The 18,312-nt window shown below is 41.6% G+C and overlaps 1 protein-coding gene across 3 annotated transcripts in view; it reads right to left on the reverse strand.

The window, feature by feature from the left end:
* COP1 (COP1 E3 ubiquitin ligase) overlaps positions 1-18,312 on the reverse strand; it is a 228,633-nt gene that overhangs the window by 39,539 nt on the left and 170,782 nt on the right. For all 3 annotated transcript variants that reach the window (XM_073356470.2, XM_073356469.2, XM_073356471.2), the window contains exons 16-18: positions 16,935-17,052; positions 6,712-6,836; positions 5,718-5,878 (exon numbers count right to left, since the gene is read on the reverse strand). In XM_073356470.2, coding sequence (XP_073212571.1) covers positions 5,718-5,878; positions 6,712-6,836; positions 16,935-17,052 — 404 coding nt within the window. The remainder of the gene's footprint in view (positions 1-5,717; positions 5,879-6,711; positions 6,837-16,934; positions 17,053-18,312) is intronic.

Genomic DNA, 18,312 nt, shown 5'->3' on the forward strand with positions numbered 1-18,312 from the left:
TCAAGTTGCTGATCGTAAATTATCGAAGTCCCATGTGTACTAGCTAGCTCATGTGTACCATATTTATTCATTCTGTGGGAAACAAAATGGATAACTACTTTCCATGAGTTAACAGAAAATAAGGGTACTTGTAAATGAAGATTTACTGTAGAATAATTACATGTTTTTAAAGAACATGTAATTAATAAAATTAATTACTGACGACACACTTAGGGAACTGAAGTCTGAGATGCTACATAGGATTGTCAACTGTTGTAATTTTAGCTAAAGAAAGGAAAGCTCGTTTCCTGAAGTAGCAATCCAAAAAGGTGTGCAACATGACCCTTTCTGAAGAGTTGTTTATAAAATCTAGAACAGGGTAACCTGAAATTCAGAGTAAGGAGTCCACGGGAGTTTGCTGTCTTAGTCAAAGTAGCTGGTGGGAAGTCATTTGTCTAACGTTTCATTGTAAGTGGCCTAGAACAACTTGGGTAAAAGGACCTGGCACACAAACTTGTGACCTGTTTTACCTTCTGTAGAGGAAAACTACAATCTTACCAGAAGCCCCCAAGAGATAATACAGCAGTGGTGCAGGGGTGTATGGATATGGAGACACTTGTGTCATATAACAGCATCTAAATGAGCCTGGAGACCTCCTGAAAAGTCAGTTCCTGTGCCTCTCATTGATGGTTAGATATTAGCTTCCCAGACTGCTAAACTCACACTGATTTGAAGAACAACCCTTGGACAGGAACACACAGACCAGTTTTCTATTCGCCCAGCCTGTATCTCAGCTCTTCAAGATGTTTTTGCAAAGCTGCACTTCTCTGTCATCTAGTGAATACACAATTAAAAGCATTCCACTCAAATGTCAGATGCCCCTTAAACAAATTACAGTATATAGTCCCAATGTTCCTTCAGTTAAGAGATCTGGAAGACCTAATTTAAAACAAAAATGCTATTGTCAATATATTTTCTTTTTTGTCTTTAAAAAGATACAAATCTTTGCTTAGGCTAATTTACTTAGCATATTCTTCTCTTATCTGCATCTCCTTGCTGCTTATCAAACCCCCGATATTTCTACTTGGAAAGTCGTTCCCAAGCGAACCTGCTTATCTGCGGTAATGAACACTCATGCAAACAGGCACAAAATTAAATGGCTTCTTTACAGCGATTATGATAGATTGAGCCCTGCTTAATCTACATAATCAAATTGCTTCTGTGTTCAGCAATACCACCTTTCTGCTGTCCAGGGAGCAGCCAATGCTAAACCTGCTCTCCCAACAGCTCCCTTCTGAGAAACACCAACTGCAATGGAAGGGAGGAGGGTTATTTAAGAGGTAATAGAGTGGCAGATGTATGGGGTGCACTTTTAACTCTGAACGTAACAAGCCAGGTCAGAGTGAAGGGTGTCTACCTCTCAGGAGGTGTGGAAATATTATGCAGGAGAATAAGGAGAAACCAAGTACAAAAGAGGTTCTCCTCAGGGTACTACCTACATTCCAATTGTCTGTTGCAGACAAACACCTTAAATTGACTCTCCCCTACATACATGCATTTTAAAGACGACAGACATTTCTGCTTGCCTAGCATTGTTCTAGAAGTAATACTTCATTTCCTTTCCCTTAGTAAGAAAGCCATGTGCGTTTCCACTAGTTTTCTTATGGTGTTTATGCTAACAGAACAGCAGAATTTATTAACAACCCCAATACTAGAATCGAAGTTTTACATCAAGCGGGCTGTCTTGTCTGTGTGTTAGGGAGTATTTTTTTTTTCTTCTGTTAAGGAGAGACAGAGCCAGGCATGTACATTATATACCTCTCAGCTTAGAAGTTAGAGGTATGTGTTTAGGGCAGGTGTTCTGGAGCATATCCCTGACTCTGCCATTAACTTACTGTGTGACTCATTGTGGGTAAAAATTTCTTGACTGGCTTCTAATTTTAGGTGGCCTACCAATTTTCAGAGTTGCTGAGCATTAGCAGCTCCCACCAACTTCAACTGAAAGCCACTTTAGAAAATGTGTATATTAGAATCTCTGTGCCTCAATTTACTCATCTCTAAAAGGTGAGTACACTTACCAAAACAAGTGCTCAGAGAATTAGTTCATTGATTTATCTAAAGTGTTTAAGATCTCTAAAAGGCATGATAGAAGACCAAAGTATTAGTATACTAACTACTGTATGTTTAATACAAACTATTATCGCTTAAAAAATTAGCCTGATCCAAAATGTACAAATTCTGGCCACTCTAGTGTCTCAGATGCAGTGCTCTGGCAGGGAGCACTGCGCTCAGCTTTTTGGGAGAGAAACGGTCTCAATCAGTCTGGCCAATTATGGATTAGTATTGACAGATGCAGAAGAAACACCATGTCCAGCCCTCTTCAGATGGAAAGATGATAACTATGACAGAGGATCTCAAGAGGATGGAAAGAGGGAACAGAAAGTTCAGGGCTCCAATGAAGATTCAAAGGATTCCTTCCCTGTACACACCTGCCATCTTCTCTCAAATCCCTTATGTCAGAAGGAAGTGTAAATTAATTTATTTCTGTTAGTTTCAGTGGGAATTTGATGGGAAAGCAGATGCAGATGTTAGGAATCACATGAAAAGCACTTGGTGCAAATGGAGGGAGTTGATGGGAATTCTCTGAGACAAAAATGTGCCAAGCAAATTAGGCCAGCTGTGATGTATGGGTTAGAATGCTGGCCAATGAGGAAGAGAACAAATGCACACTGCAGAAATTAGATTGCTCAGGTGGATGCTGGGTAAGACAAGGGCTGAGGTACACCATGAAATAGTATCAGTAAAGATGCAGGTAGCCCCCATCATAGAAAAGCTGAGGGGCTATCAATTGAGATGGCTGGGCCAGCTGAGACAATAAGGTGAAAGATATATTGGCAAAAGGGTACAAGAGCTAGTAGTTACAGGACAGAGACCACGAGTGATTTGAGATGCTGAAGGAGGACATGAAGGTTGGTGTCACTCGGAAGACGCACTTGATAGGAATGCCTGGAACCACAGAACTAGAACTGCCAACCCTGTCTAACAGGACAAGGTAAAGCAGCAGCAGCTTCCTTGGGCGTTTTAACTATCTGAAGGGTTTTTATTTTTCTTGGATCTCAGATTTTGCACTTTAAGTGGCTACAGATACTTATACTTTGAGGAAAGCATCAAAACTTAAACTTGTTCCTCCCTTCTCGGTTGGTAAGGCTACTGAATTAGAGAATGGTCCACAGCAACACTACAGGAAACTGAATCAACTCTGGGTTATGTTGAGGAATCCTGAGGCACAGCTAATACACTATTTCTATGCTGCCCTCCATTTGAAGAAGCAGTTTACAAATATAAGCAAGCTAAGCCTGAACACTCATGTGAGGTAGGTAGAGTACGTTTTATAGATAGGGATACGGAAGCAGAGCGACTAAGAGACTTCCGCAAGATCACAGAAAGTCTGTGGCAAAGCCAGGAATAGAACTTCTTGACTCCCATACCAGGAAGACTGCCACAATACCATCACCTCTTCCAAGCACATTCCATGATTCATTAACACATGTTATCTTCCAGGGGTGTTCACGCAGGTCCGAAGTCTTCTTAGAAAAGAGCATGACACCGCAAGAAAACGTAAGGGAGTGAAGAATAAGGAAACATTTTCCTTGAAAGGGGCATTGTGGATGTAGACTAGCCTTCCAAATCTCTCTCTCTGCGGTACAATAATCCAACATGCCAAGTGCGCTAGTGAGGTCTGAGCAAGATCCTCTGCACCATGGCAAGTGACTTGTGTTTGAAAATAAGCATGTGTGGGTACATTCAGAAGGAATAACACTTAGCTCAGTGCTAGCTGGATGTACTATAAAAAGAGAGACGCGAGGGCCTCCTGGCAAAAAGCAAATCACATTGCTAACTGACTCATGAAACAGTGCAAGTGCAGTATGTAGAGAAGCATGGGAGGTACTACATTCAGAGGTAAAATGCTGAAGCAGAAATACTCAGCCTGTGGCTCTCTAGCCACATGCAGCTTTTCATGGCTCTCTTTCCAAACCAGAAGGTGGTACTTTGGTTGCCACAGGAAAAAAAAATGGTAATTTAAAACAAAACCCAGGGAGACATGTGGGAACTAATGACAGACAAAAATCAGGCTTCTCAAGAACGGTGACAGACTGAATGCCAGAGAGCTCAGTGAGCTCTCACTATTGTAATAATTGCTGAGTGCACCCTTTATTGAGCAGATTTCATTGTTACTTTATTATACATTTGTTACATAAAATTTTGCATTTGAGTTGTGTTGAATACTCTAGTAGCGCTCTACAATTCTGTTCAACAGCTTTTCAGCTGCTTACTTTAGAGTGCCACTCAGACTAAAAACACAATAGAAGTGGGAGAGATTGAGAGCAATGCGAATCAGAGGAAGAGGTAAGGAGAAGTAATCAAAAGGGCACAATTGATCCCTGCTGTCTGAAGCAAAGGTGTACACTGCAGTCAGAGGTCAGGCTCGCTGGAAATATTGCAGCAAAGAAAAGAAAGGTGAAAGGGAAGCTTATGGATGTAGTGGGTTACTTCAAGGCTTTCACCAATGGAGATCTGGGTTGAAAGTCACACAGTTTCTATTGTCCACTTGAGACTTCGTATCCATTTATTTACATAACAAACTCACCTCAAAACCTAGCTTATGATCCAAAAGAATATTAGCCCTATTTGGTATTCTTAAAATTAAAACAGCCCATTTTTTCCTTTGACTTTAAAATTAGAGATACAAAGTTTAGATCCAGATCCAGATCCAGATTCTCCCCAACACTAGAAAGTTTTAGTTTGGGGGGGGGGCTTGGTTCAGGACAATTTATTTGAAATAATCTCATGCTATTTATGACTGTGAGGACACTTCCAGTATACTGTAAATACAGATAAGCAGTTGTTAACTTGCTAAAAATATTACCTTTCAGGCTCCAATTTCTCAGGTTTGCTCTCAGTCCAAATGCTCTCTTCACAAGTTAAATAAAATTCCATTTAGCTATTTGAAATACCCAAGAATGAATTCCCCACCCGCCAATTAAGGACCTTATCTGCAAACACTTATGCACATGAGTAAGTTTACAGAGGTTTTTTTTTTTTTTTACAAGTAACTTTATAAAGTTCTTTTTAAACACTCCAGCTCAAAACCAGCATATTTTTCAATACAGTCAAACTTTAGATTAAAAAACACTGAAAGTGCAGTGCATGCACTACAAGAGGAGCATACACTCTGTATATTTGGAACAAAGTTCATGGAAATAGTAATGGAAATAATGTAGCTGGTCCTTATCTCAGGCATTTCATCATCTACACATAGTGCATGTATTAGAGTGTGAAATCCCATATAGAAGATCACATTTAAATATGCATAGTGAATTTACTTGAATGTGATCATATACAAAATTCATATAAAAATGAAACAAGGAAATTAAATGCCAAAAAACTGTATTAATGCATCACTATGGTTGAGATTTTAAATGTACAAACTCTTTGTGATTACCACAACCTTTTGAATTTCCCAATTTTAACAACCATTACACTGCAGTACCTTTAAAATATATATAATCCTTTCAATTACTCTGCAAATGTGCACTTTCTATGGCTGACCTGCAAAATACCTTGGAATATAACTGGGAAAAAACAAAAGTGGAGCCAAACCTTCAATGACTCCATCTTACATGAACATAAGACATTCACCCAGCAGCAATCTTGGCAAAAATAAGCAGAAAACTCACCCCATCTGGCAGTGCCCTCCAGCACACAGCACTGACAAACTCATTTGTGTCATCCTCTTTCCGGTCCTTGTCCAGGACGCTTTTTACTGTGTCAAATTTGAAAGTCAGAAGTGTCTTTGAGAGGCCCTTGTAGTACAGGTAGAGGGAGTTATTTTCACTTCCTGTAAATACAAGCAAATCAATAAAATAAGTTCTAGAAATGGACCCCCTGATAAGCAAGTCTTTTTAGACCTTTTACTGTGAGAGTAGAGAATTATTTCAGCCTAGTTCCTGCAAGTTTAATTGCTCCCTCTACCGCCTATCACTGTTGGCTGCTGCAATTAGAGTACAGGATCACTACAGGGTGGATGTGCAGGTTACCAGGTTAGAATTACAAGGGAATCAATACACAATTACAACACTGTTCTGGTGAGACTTTAACCTTGTTCCATAACTTTGGTAGAGACTTGAAAAGGCATGGAACATAATTAAAGGCCCCATGTGCAAATTGCACAGATGTCAGTGGAACTCAGATGGGAGACAGCAGCACAGCAGCAACATTTAGGGGGATCTTTTCACCATTGTTGGAATTGTTTCAACTCCTAATCCAGCAATAATTGGTTTAACTATCCCAGAGTGGTGAGTCCACCACTGTGCAACATCCAACTGATAGAGGGATTTTTTTAGTTTAATTATTATTATTTTTAAAAGACATATGTCATTTTCATGGAAACTACGTAGGGACTGTGAACTTACCTGTGGACATTTCAGTGGAAGTCTGGTGGTTAAAGCAAATCATGTAAGTAGGGCAGAACTGGAGTAAGTGCACACTGCCGTACGGCTACTACTTTTTATACTGTTCTCTAGGGCAAAGCTGAGGGCAGAGACTAAGAATAATCCTGTATTTTCTAAGATGTCTCAAGTACTGAGTTCATTTTTATGCATACTTTTCATTAGAAGCAGTGCAAGCTCTGAGGAGCCATGCAAACATTTCTTGGGTGGATGCTCTACTCACCACAGGCAATGTAGTCTCCGTTGGATGCCAGGCCTACAAAATTCTTCTCGTTGATGTGACCCTTGAAAGAGCGCAGGCAGTGTGGTTTCCCTACATTCCATAGCTTCAGCTGACTGTCTGTTGACCTGCAATCATCAGTATAGAAACGTCAGAATGCTGTCATAAGGCAGGAGACTCCGATTTGAATTGTGATTCCTTAGTGTGATACTTACAACTCTCATATAGTATACTTGATGAACTCAAGGAGATTTTACCTGATTTCATGTCTTGCTCAAACTGAACTAGTGAAAGTATCACATTAGATTAAAGCCTGTCAAATGGGTTACTAGGCTGCACAAAAAAGTATCCCAACAAGGTTATTCCTTTCTCCACTGCTGCTGTCAATACCACTGTCCTCCACTTCACTCATTCTCAGAACCCATCTTAAATTTCTTATCCCCACACATCCAGGACATTATTAGATGTTTCTTCCTCTACAATATAGTCACACTCTGTTTCTTCCTTTCTGCCCTGCTTGTGAAAATACTTGTCCATGCACTTACCTCCCGCCTTGAATATTGTGACCTCCTCTAGGTGCCCTGAGAGTATGGCGCTCACCTCTAGTCCATCCAAACCTCAGCAGCTAAAATTAACCTCTTGTTTATGAAATGTCACTTATTTTTAAATCCCTCCACCGTATCCCCTATTTCTCAGTCTGCCCTCAAGCCCCTGCACAGGTTCTGGGCAGGGTTAACATCTCTGATCTTGTTTACCGGGTTCCCTTTAACCCACAAATAAAACCAGCCTCAACAGCCCTTTTTCCACTGATTCCAGCCTTCGTGCCTTCTTTTTCTTTGCCCTCTACACACAAAATGACCTTCCAAGCCCACTGCAAAAGGCTTCCATGCCTCTCCTCATTCAAATTCTTATTGACTCACTTGTGTCCTCCACAAACACTACCCCACATCAAGCTCCTCTATCCCATCACTCTCCAAGGAAGTGGGAAAAACAAGTTAACAGTTCTTTGGATCTCCCAGTATTGTCCTGTCTTCATTATGCCTCAGGCTTTTATAGTAATATTAAATATTTATAGTATGGTTGCATCCAGAACCCATGACTAGGATCAGGCCCCATTGTTCTAGGTATAAGTGCAGTTCCTGCCCCAAAGTTTCTTGTACAAATTTCCTACAAATTAGCGGTGATAGTTTCATTTACTACATATCTTAGACTGATTCAATTGCACACGGATCATTAAGTTATCACCACTGAGACTACTTTTAACACTGCAAGCCTTCAGCATCTCACAACCCATCAGAACTAGAAATGGAAGGTTTATACCTCTGGAAAAGGGAGATTTCAAAGTGTTGCACAAGGCCACTGCCCTTCTCGACCCAGTAGGTCCTAATACATTACATTTGTTCCATTGTGAATAAAACATCTAGATAGTTTCTAAAATGTATCATAATTCCTCTCTCCCCCTCAGAGTTCTGAAATACTGGGACTTGGGATAACACCAAGCAGCAGGATAAGAAAAAAACCAAAATACTTGACTCAGATTTTTTTATTGCAATAAATGGTATATGAAGAATCCATGATGGTGTAGTACAGAGGTTTAATAAACGCTAAAAACTCTCATAGCTTACTCACAAGTGAGTAACATGCCAATCTAGTATGCATATGCTAATCAACATATTCCCATAGACAAAAACTGTTTAAAAGCAGCTAACATTGTTTCAGGGCACATCCCAAGTCACCCAAACCCTTACAATTCAGGAAACAAGGGGGAAATCTTCCATATTCTGCGACACCCATAGAATATCGCCAATGGCACAATTCCTGCCCCCACAGGAACAATCATTTTTATCTCCAAAATATACCCCAAACCCCTACATACTGCAACATGCATGTAACTCATGCAAACCTTATCTCAGACCTCAAACATAGTTAGAATTATAACAGATGAGGAGAGAGGCGCAGTTTGATTTGTTAGACATTTGTAACAATAGCATGAAATCAGAGTGAACATTCTGATTTATATCTTGTGTTACTGGGACTCAGGAAGAAAGAAAATTACTTACTCTATGCTAACTGGAGGTTCTTCGAGGTGTGTGTGTCCCTTACCTGTATTCCACTGTGGGCATAGGCATGTGCTCCATGTGCCCGGAGCTGAAGAATTTTTGAAAGCATTGTCCATTGGTCCATGTACACACCTTCACTCTCCTCTCATGCCTCCAACCCAGGAGATAAAAGAACAGAACAGAACAAAGTGCCTCTCCAATTCCTTCTATAGGGTGAATCCAAGAATGAGCTGAAGCAGAGGGGAAAAGAGCAGGTAGTGGAATACAGATAGGGACCACACATCTAGAAGAACCTTCAGTTACAGTAAGGTAACTTTCTCTTCTCCTTCAAGAACTGGCCCCTATGTGTATTCCACTGTGAGTGACTGACAAGCACTACTCAAGTAGGAGGATGCAGGTCACAGAGCCATTTGAAAGACCACTGTCCCAAAAGGCACATCAATGGAGGAGAAAATTGTCTCACAAATGTGCAGATGGAACTCTACAAAGTTGCTTTGCAAATGTAAAGTAAAGGTACTTCTTGAAGCGATGCCATTGACATTGCTTGTGCTTCTGTACAAGGAGCCCTCATCCCCTTAGGGGGAGGAAGATGTGACAGCTGATCGAATAAGATACAACCTGAGATCCATTTAGAGATCTTCAGAGGATATAGCTTGACCTCAGACTCTTTCGGCTAAGGCGATAAAAAGTCTTGGTGATTTTCTGATTGGCTATGCCCTTTGCAAGTAAAAGGCTAAAGACGGTCACATTTCAAGGGAATGAAGTCTCCTCTCTTCGCCATATGCTTCTGGTTCAGGAAAAAACAGGAAAGTGAATTGACTGGTTTAGTCGAAACTCAAACTACTTTGGGGGTGAACTTAGAATGTAAACACAATGAAATTGTGTCTCTAGGGAATATAGTGTAAGGTGGATCTGCCAACAGTGCTCTGAGCACCCCCACACAGCTGCGGTGATGGCTACCAGGAACGCAACATTCATCGATAGAAGAGATACGGAACATGCAGCTAGTCGTTCAAAGGGAGGCACAGTGAGCACCGAAAGAACAAGGGTTAAGTCCCATTGAGGAGAAGGTTTCCTTACTGGTGGAAAGGTTCTGATTAGACCCTTTCAGACTCTAGTAGTCAGTGGGTGAGCGAAAACTGAGCAACCATGTGAAGGTGGGTGGTATGTACTGACTGCTGCCAGGTGGACCATAAATCTTGACGTTCGTAAAGCTTTTGATATGGTCTTGCATGACCTTCTCAAACTAGGGAAATGCAAAGATGGAGCTACTATAAGGTGGGTACAAAACTGGTTGGAAAACCATTCCCAGAGAACAGTTATCAGTGGTTCACAGTCATGCTGGAAGGGCATAATGAGTGGGGTCCCGCAAAGATCTGTTCTGGGTCCGATTCTGTTCGCCATCTTCATCAATGAGTTAGATAATGGTATAGAGAGTATACTTATAAAGTTCATGGACGATATCAAGCTGGGAGAGGTTGCAAGTGCTTTGGAGGACAGGATTAGAATTCAAAAATGATCTGGACAAACTGGAGAAATGGTCTGAAGTAAACAGGATGAAATTCAACAACAACAACAAATGCAAAGTACTCCATTTACGAAGGAACAATCAGTTGCACACATACAAAATGGGAAACTACTGCCTAGAAAGTAGTATTGTGGAAAGGGATCTGGGAGTCTTAGTGGACCCAAGCTAAATGTGAGTCAACAGTGTAACGCTGTTGCAAAAAAAAGGAAACATCCTTCTGGGATACATTAGCAGGAGTGTTGTAAGCAAGTCACGAGAAGTAATTCTTCTGCTCTACTCTGCGCTAATTAGGCCTCAACTGGAGTATTGTGGGCACCACATACCAAGAAAGATGTGGACAAATTGGAGAAAGTCCAAAGAAGAACAACAGAAATGATTACAGGTCTAGAAAACATGACCCATGAGGGAAGATTGAAAAAAATTGGGTTTATTTAGTCTGGAAAAGAGAAGACAGAGGGGACGTGATAACAGTTTTCAAGTACATAAAAGGTTTTTACAAGGAGGAGGGCGAAGAATTGTTCTTCTTAACCTCTGAGGATAGGACAAGAAGCAGTGGGCTAAAATTGCAGCAAAGGAGCTTTAGGTTGGACATTAAGAAAAACTTCCTAACTGTCAGGGTGGTTAAGCACTGGAATAAATTGCCCAGGGTGGTTGTGGAATCTCCATCATTGGAGATTTTTAAGAGCAGGTTAGACAAACACTTGTCAGGAATAGTCTAGATAATACTTAGTCCTGCCACGAGTGCAGGGCACTGGACAAGATGACCTCTCAAGGTCTCTTTATCAGAGAATCAAGCGACTGGAAGAGTTAATAGAAAGACTAGCTGTTTTGAGGGAAAGATGACAGTCCAGAATAAGCGGGGATACTCACAGCTTTTGGGGATATACTTTTTTTTTGTGCCCACAAAGAGAAATGCTTCAACTTGGCTAAGTAGCATTTTCTAGTGGACTCTTTTCTTGTATTAGTAAGGATGGTTTGCACTGCTTGACAGCATAAACATTCTTGATGCCCATTCAAAATCCAGGCCTTGGGACAGAGTGCTGGAGGGCTGGGATGCTTGATTCCATCTTTCACCTGCGTCAGCAGACTGGAAAAGACTGAATGTTGATTGATCACCAAGACAACATGCGTAGGATACTCAGGGACCAAAACTGTGGGGTCAGTTGTGGATGACGAGGATGACACATACCTTGTACTGACTAATTTTCTTTAAGACAAGGAATGGCAAGGTAGGGAATACAAAGTTCAGATGGTTGGTCTGACCACAGACGGAGAGCATCAGCCTGAGAATGATGTGCTAGGGCTCCTCTGGAAGAATATATGTTGCACTTTCTCTTCATTGAGAGGTGAACATGTTCCCATAGAGCAAAATCACTCAGCAGACACTTTGCTATCAACCATGAGTGGGAGTCAGCCACCACAATTTGATTCCCAGGAAGGTAAGCTACCGACAGGGTGATTTGATTGTTGATGCACCAGTTGCACAGAGTGACCACTTCTGCACACAGAGGAATGGCTCTCACTCTGTGCTTTTTGATGTAAAAGGACAGTTGTTATACTGTTTGACATTATGAGGATAGGGTGACCCTGAATGAATAGGAGAAAGGCTTTGCAAGCCTCTTAGTCCATAATTCCAAAATGTTAATGTGCATCCTGGCTTCTCGGGCTGTCCAAGCACCCTACAACATGCAGTCTAAAAGGGAGGCATTTAATGATCATCCTATCTGGTGAGGAGGAAAGGAAGGGAATGCCCATGCATACCCGCTGAGGCTTCTTCCACCACAATAGAGATGATTTTATTTTGGTGGAAACAAGTTACTATGGTGCTCATGGACCGTTTGGTGGGTACATGGTTTGAAGATACGCTTGCAGACAATGAAGGTAGAATCTGGTGAATGGCATGGCATAAGTACATGAAGCCATACATCCAAGTAGAGAAATTCTGATTAGTGTTCAAGAATTGCTCATGATCTCATCTATGAGGTCATTCATCACTTGGAATAAATCCACTGGCAGATTGCCATGACTGAATTGAGGGACCCTCTGATCAAGTCTGAAGTCTGCACTGGAGTGAGGACAGACTTTTCTGAATTTACAATGACCCCTTGGGGGGACAAGAATTGAAGCATTGACTCAGACAACTCATAGGCACCTTGGCAATGAGAAGCTGGCAGTGAAGATAGGGGAAGCCACAATGCTTGATACTGGCTGCTACTAGTAAGATAAAGACCTTGGTAAAGACCCTGAGGATGGTTGTGAGGCCAAAGAGGTGGACTCTATCGAAAATGGTTGGGGCCCACCATGAATCTGAGAAAACATCTGAGTGTGGGGTCAATGTCCATGTGAAAGTACCAGTCCTTCATATTGAGAGTTATAAATAACATGTCTTTTTCCATGGATGGGATTATAAATGCCAATGACTATGAAAAATTTCAGTTTGCAAATAAAGAAGTTAAGAATGCAGAGATTGAGGATGGGTCTCCAGCTGCCCTTCTTTTTGGGTACTAGGAAGTATGTTGAGTAAAAACGCTTTCCTTGGTACTAAGTACCCACTCTATTGCTCCTTGCAGTAAGAGGGCTTCTGCCTCTTGTTTGTGAATCTCCTCATGAGAACAGCCCCTGAAAAGGTGTGAGGATAGGGACTTTGGAGGGGTCAGGGATGCAAATTTGATTGCATAGCCAGAATGGATAACTATTAGTTCTCACATGTGCCCATTGTTATGGTACTCCAGTTGTGGGAAAAGTGCTAGATGAGCTCCAAAGGGTATGTGGGAATCAGCAGGTGGTGACATCACTGGTTTGCAGCACTCCAAATCCCATCAAAAATATTACTTAGATGTGGGCTAGGTTAGTGAGGAGGATATTGCCACAGAATGTGTGGGAAAATGAGACTTCTGAACCCTTTTGCTTCTTATGGGGTGGCTCATAAGGCCACTGGAGGCAAAATTATTGATCCACCAGTCTTGGCTTGTATGGCTGCCTGTGGAATTCTCTTTGGGGCAGGTGCATATATTCCCAGAGAGCAGAAGGCAGCCCTATAGTCCTTTGTAATGTGCAAGGACTCTTGTGTCTTTTGGTTAAAAAGATGAGTTTCATCAAAGGGCAGGTCCCTCCATGGTGTTCTGGACCTCCCTGGGCTACTCTGAAGCATGAAACCACAATTCATGTCACATCACAATGGCAACAGCCATTGCTCTTGAAGATGCATCTGCTGCATCTACTGTGATTGAAGACAACCAACTTGCCTTCCTCAATGAGAGCCTGGAATGGAGCTCTATCCTGTTGCAGAAGTTAGACAATGAGTGCCACAAACTAGGAATAGTTCAGGTGATCATAACTGGCCATCAGTGCTTGTTGACTGGATATTCTGAACTGAAGGCTAGTAGAAGCGAGGACTTTCCTTCCCAATAAATCAAATAGTTTACCCTCTCTCTCAAATGAAGCAGATTTACAGTGATCTGTCTAGATTCCTCCCGTGGCAGCCTGGACAACAAAAGAGTTAGGAATACAATTTGAAAGAAAAATTCCACTCCTCTGGCTAGGGCAAATTAACATTTTGCTGTTAACATTTGGGTTCCTTTATCGGCCACTGTGGAGTAGCAAGGGTGTTGGAGACACCAGCTGGACAGCAAGTCTGGAAAAACTGAATTCCCCAGAAGGGGAGGACTTTACTGACCTGGCCAGAGGGCCAAGCCACAGAGAGGAAGCTTCAGTCCTGGGAGCGAGCAAAGCAGCAGAGCAAGACAGATGGGAGAAGAGATCATCACAAGGAGAGTGCAAGCGGGCAGAGCTAACCCCCAGGACAGCCAGCATGGGGTGCTGCTCACAGGGAGTGGACCCCATGACAGGCTCCCTTTTCTGGACAGACACGCCTCAGAGGAGGAGACTGGTTCATCGGGTGGTTCAGAGTCTCCCAAGAAAGGACGGACTCTGGATCTATCAGTGGTACAGACAGTTCCGCTGGAGGGAAACCATGACTGGATGATGGAATGGGAGACAGACTCCTCCCACAAGATGCATCTTCCAGTGGAGTCAGGTCCTCCCTCGTGAGGGAAGGACCTGTTGGCAATGGAGACTGGGGATCCAGGAGAGCAAAGATGTCATCAAGTGGAGCATAATTCTTTGCTCTCTCTCGAGCGTGCGGGGTCTTGCCTGCCTGAACCAACTGAGCCAGACCAGTTATAATTTGCTCCACAGTCAGGCAAGGTAGAACTATTACAGTCAGTGGCTGAGGTGCCTGATGGTGCCTTTTTCTCTGTGCCATCAGTTCCCAGTGTTTAGGTTTAATTGGTACCAGAGGCACCATTGCTTCCAGCACATGGTCTGGTAGCAACAGAACCCTGAATTTGTGGGTTTTCTTGTCATGACCCCAAGACTTTGGACATGCTAAGTCCCCTCATGGGCTGAGCAGAAAGACTTGCTCAACTTAGGCAGGGTTGTATCTGACTTCTTTAGAGTAGACTTGGAGGATTTGCTTCATGGTTATGAGGATGCTCCCTGCCTTCTTGACAAGTCTCTCAACAGAGGATCTGTTGGAGTAGATTCCCTCACTCTCAAGTCAGACCTTGTGGCAGGAGGTACACTCCTTGCTGAGTCAGGCAGATATATGGGGGGAGAAGAGGGAGGTATTTTGAAGCCTGGAAGCGCAACAGGATATACACATCAGGACCATCATTCAAAGAAGGTGGTGTATTCTCCTTTGATCTTATAAGCCTTAGCCAAGAGAGCTTGTCAGACATTTCCCTTTCCCTTTGCTATGCTTTCACATTTGTACAGTGCTGCAGTATTTTCTAGAAATAGAGAGGGGTTACAATTTTATTTTGCCTGCCCTCCCAGAGATATAGGGGCTCCTTGTACTATTAGGGCAGCTACTACTACTGATTTTAAAACACAAGTTCTTGTACCTTCTATGGGTTGCTACCAGTCACAGACTAGCTAACCTCACATCTATGAGTCACTAACACAATTGTTTCCCAGCTCCTAAACTGTCAGAATGCTATGACTGCTTCTGCTCACTTGTGCTATCAGCCAATTCGTCAGGAAGATCCTAATATATAGGTACTTAACCTCTGTGTTTTAGTGTCATACAGTCTAAATCCTTGTTCATTAAAATAAAAATAGTTAAAATCTATTGTTGATAGAATGCATTTAATGTTAACAAATTCATCTCAACCTCTAATCATGTTTTCATTGCTCAAGATATGAGCACCATAATGCAAGAACAATCTACCTACCACTACACAGCAGGGAGAGGAAGAAAACTCTGATCTTCTCTCTCTTTGTAACCTTACACTCCTCCACTTCACATCCTCTTCAAAAAAATTATCCTGAATACACTGTTCTGTCAAAATCAGACTCTCTGTAAAGCAGCAACATGATCAATGGACCCTGCTAAACATTAGGCAGTTCTGAACACTGCCGGAGGTCAAAGCCTAACTTAACAAGGCTGAACAAATCAATACCATCTATTAAATGACTTTAGTTGGAAATAAAGAGAATTATTATTTGTATGCATATTTTGATTAAATCAGTTAATCTTTGGTACTCAGAAACCTTACTACCATCTCTTCTCCCAAATTTTGAGAAGCTAAAAATGAAAGCAATCTACTTTTTATAAATTAATTTCAGCATGCAGCAGAAAAAGATGTCCCAGTTCTGCACGCACAGTCCCCGCAACCCTGCTGTTGCCCTATCAGAGGCTGACAGCTCTATCAGTATCCCTCCTGGGGTTGTGGAATAAGCATTCTCAGATGGCCAGCTCTCAAGCAAGACAGTGCCATTTCATCCTTATATGTCCCATGTGTGATGTGCCATCTCATCATGCATCTACGACATTGCCTGCCTTCCACTTTTCCAAAATACTTCATTTCTACACAGCATTCAGTTCAACAAAAGCATGGGATTAATTTGCTTTAAATTCTGCAAACAAATGTGCACCTTTTAGAGAGTAGTTAAGCTAATGAAAATGAGATGAATATGGTACTGATTAAAATCAGACATCACTGGAAAGCCCTGTGGAAGTTTCCATCACACAGCTCTGCCTATAAGCTACTTTGACCTACAGTATCCTCCATGCTGTAGTACTGAACCAGTATACATCTATCTCAGTACTGACTTAAAACATCCCATTCTGTTCTGGCCCTAGACCTCTAGAGCAGAAAATGCTAGTTTAATCAAGATCTGTGAAACTGTGGTATGGTTTCCAATATGGACAATTGTCCATTAGACCACTAAACTTAGCCCCTCCTCTCCTTTATTTCTGACCCAAGTTAAATTTGCACACAGGGTTTTGGAGGAGACCAGTATATCACCACACTGTGGCACCCATCTACTCCTTCCAAAACAGCTATATTACAGAATGGGGGGGATCATGATCATAAGCCATAATCCAGTTGTATTGATATTTTTCTTAAACTCCTTGCTATATGAGACAGCAAAGCCAAGCAAGACCGGGAATTGTTTTCTATTTTTGTTCTACAAAGCACAGCAATCTGCTATTTAACATAATGACAATTTGCAAGTATGTGGTATACACTCACCCACACAATCTTGTATGTACAACAGTCAAGAATGATTCTTAGCAGCTTTCTGAGTCTATGACTGTAATGGTTTTAGCCCACATGACAGGAAATACTTACGCAGAGACAATTTCTTCTCCACTCACAAACTTTGCATAGGAGACTGCCTTGCGATGCCCTTTGAACACCATGATTGGCTGCTTAGTGTTGCGAAGATCATAGTAGTGAACACAGTGATCTAGAGACAAACAGGGAAGAGAGAGTAAAGAGGCAGAACTTGTTAGGAGGCAATGATATTTGTGATAATCACTCTCTTATGTCTAATCAATCCGTTCAAAATAAGAGACGTGACACAATGCCACAAGGTACTAAAGTAGAGGAAGAAGCACAGAAATCCAGTCTAAGGTTTTCCTGACTCTGACCTAGGTGAAGCTTCTTAGCAAACAGTCTGCACTGGATTTAGATAGGCTGAAGACTCAGTCTGCTGCTGAACTTGGAACATGGAAAATATGGGCTAGATTTTTCATGTTTATCCAAAATGGACTCTAGCATATTACACTTCTGCTTCCTTTCTCTCCCACCTTCCCTCCAAATTCATTTCAAATCAAGAGAGAATTGGCATTTTGGCTAAGGAGGGAAAGCAGACTAGATTTTAGCTTCTTTTAAGAACTATTTCAGATGTACTGCATGCCCATAACCACATAAAAAGAATCACTACGCAAGTAACACTACATTTTAAAATTTCTGTGCAGCTAAATGTCAATTCCCAGAAAACAGTAGGGAAAGACCCAACTCACCCAAACCCAAGAACACACCAAACATTCTCTTCAGTCCAACAAGATCAATCAACTCCTTCCTCACTTTTCTATTATTTATGCTGAGCTTTATTTAACCAATGACCGGTATTATTAAAAACGGGGGGAAAGAAGGATGGGGAGAGAACAGGTTATACATAGGTTGAAACTGAAACAAAAATCCCATTCCCACATAGATATGCGATAGATCTAGAGCTCAACTGAAAACTTAGGTTGATCCTCCTCTCATTATCCTCCCAACAAACCAACCCCCCCCGAAAAAAACACCCCAAACCTCAAAACTGGGGTTTATTACAAAGAGTAAATTTAAATGGGTTTTAATGCCAATAGTTACAGACATTCAATAAGTTTTGTGTTCACTTGGAATTTCAACGCAATATTCAGAGTCTTATAAATAATACCCAGTTTGTTTGGAAATCTAAGTGGTTAGAGAGAAAACTGGATTTAAACCTATTAGGTTACAGTTACAAAACTGCTATTAACAAGCAATGGCAGCTTTTCACCTGGCTAAGCACATAAATCGTTTGTCTGGGGCTAGAGAAATGGTTCTGTCAAGCACAGCTTCAGTAAAATAAGAAACAGGTAGAGGCGTCATTTTATACCCAACATCCTTTATGATTAGTTTTCTCTCTGTACATCAACATGGAAAGAGTATTTTGGTAAAAGGAGAGGTTTCCTTATCT

The sequence above is a fragment of the Lepidochelys kempii genome, chromosome 8 (genome assembly GCF_965140285.1).
Source record: "Lepidochelys kempii isolate rLepKem1 chromosome 8, rLepKem1.hap1, whole genome shotgun sequence".
NCBI classification, from domain to species: Eukaryota; Metazoa; Chordata; order Testudines; family Cheloniidae; genus Lepidochelys; species Lepidochelys kempii.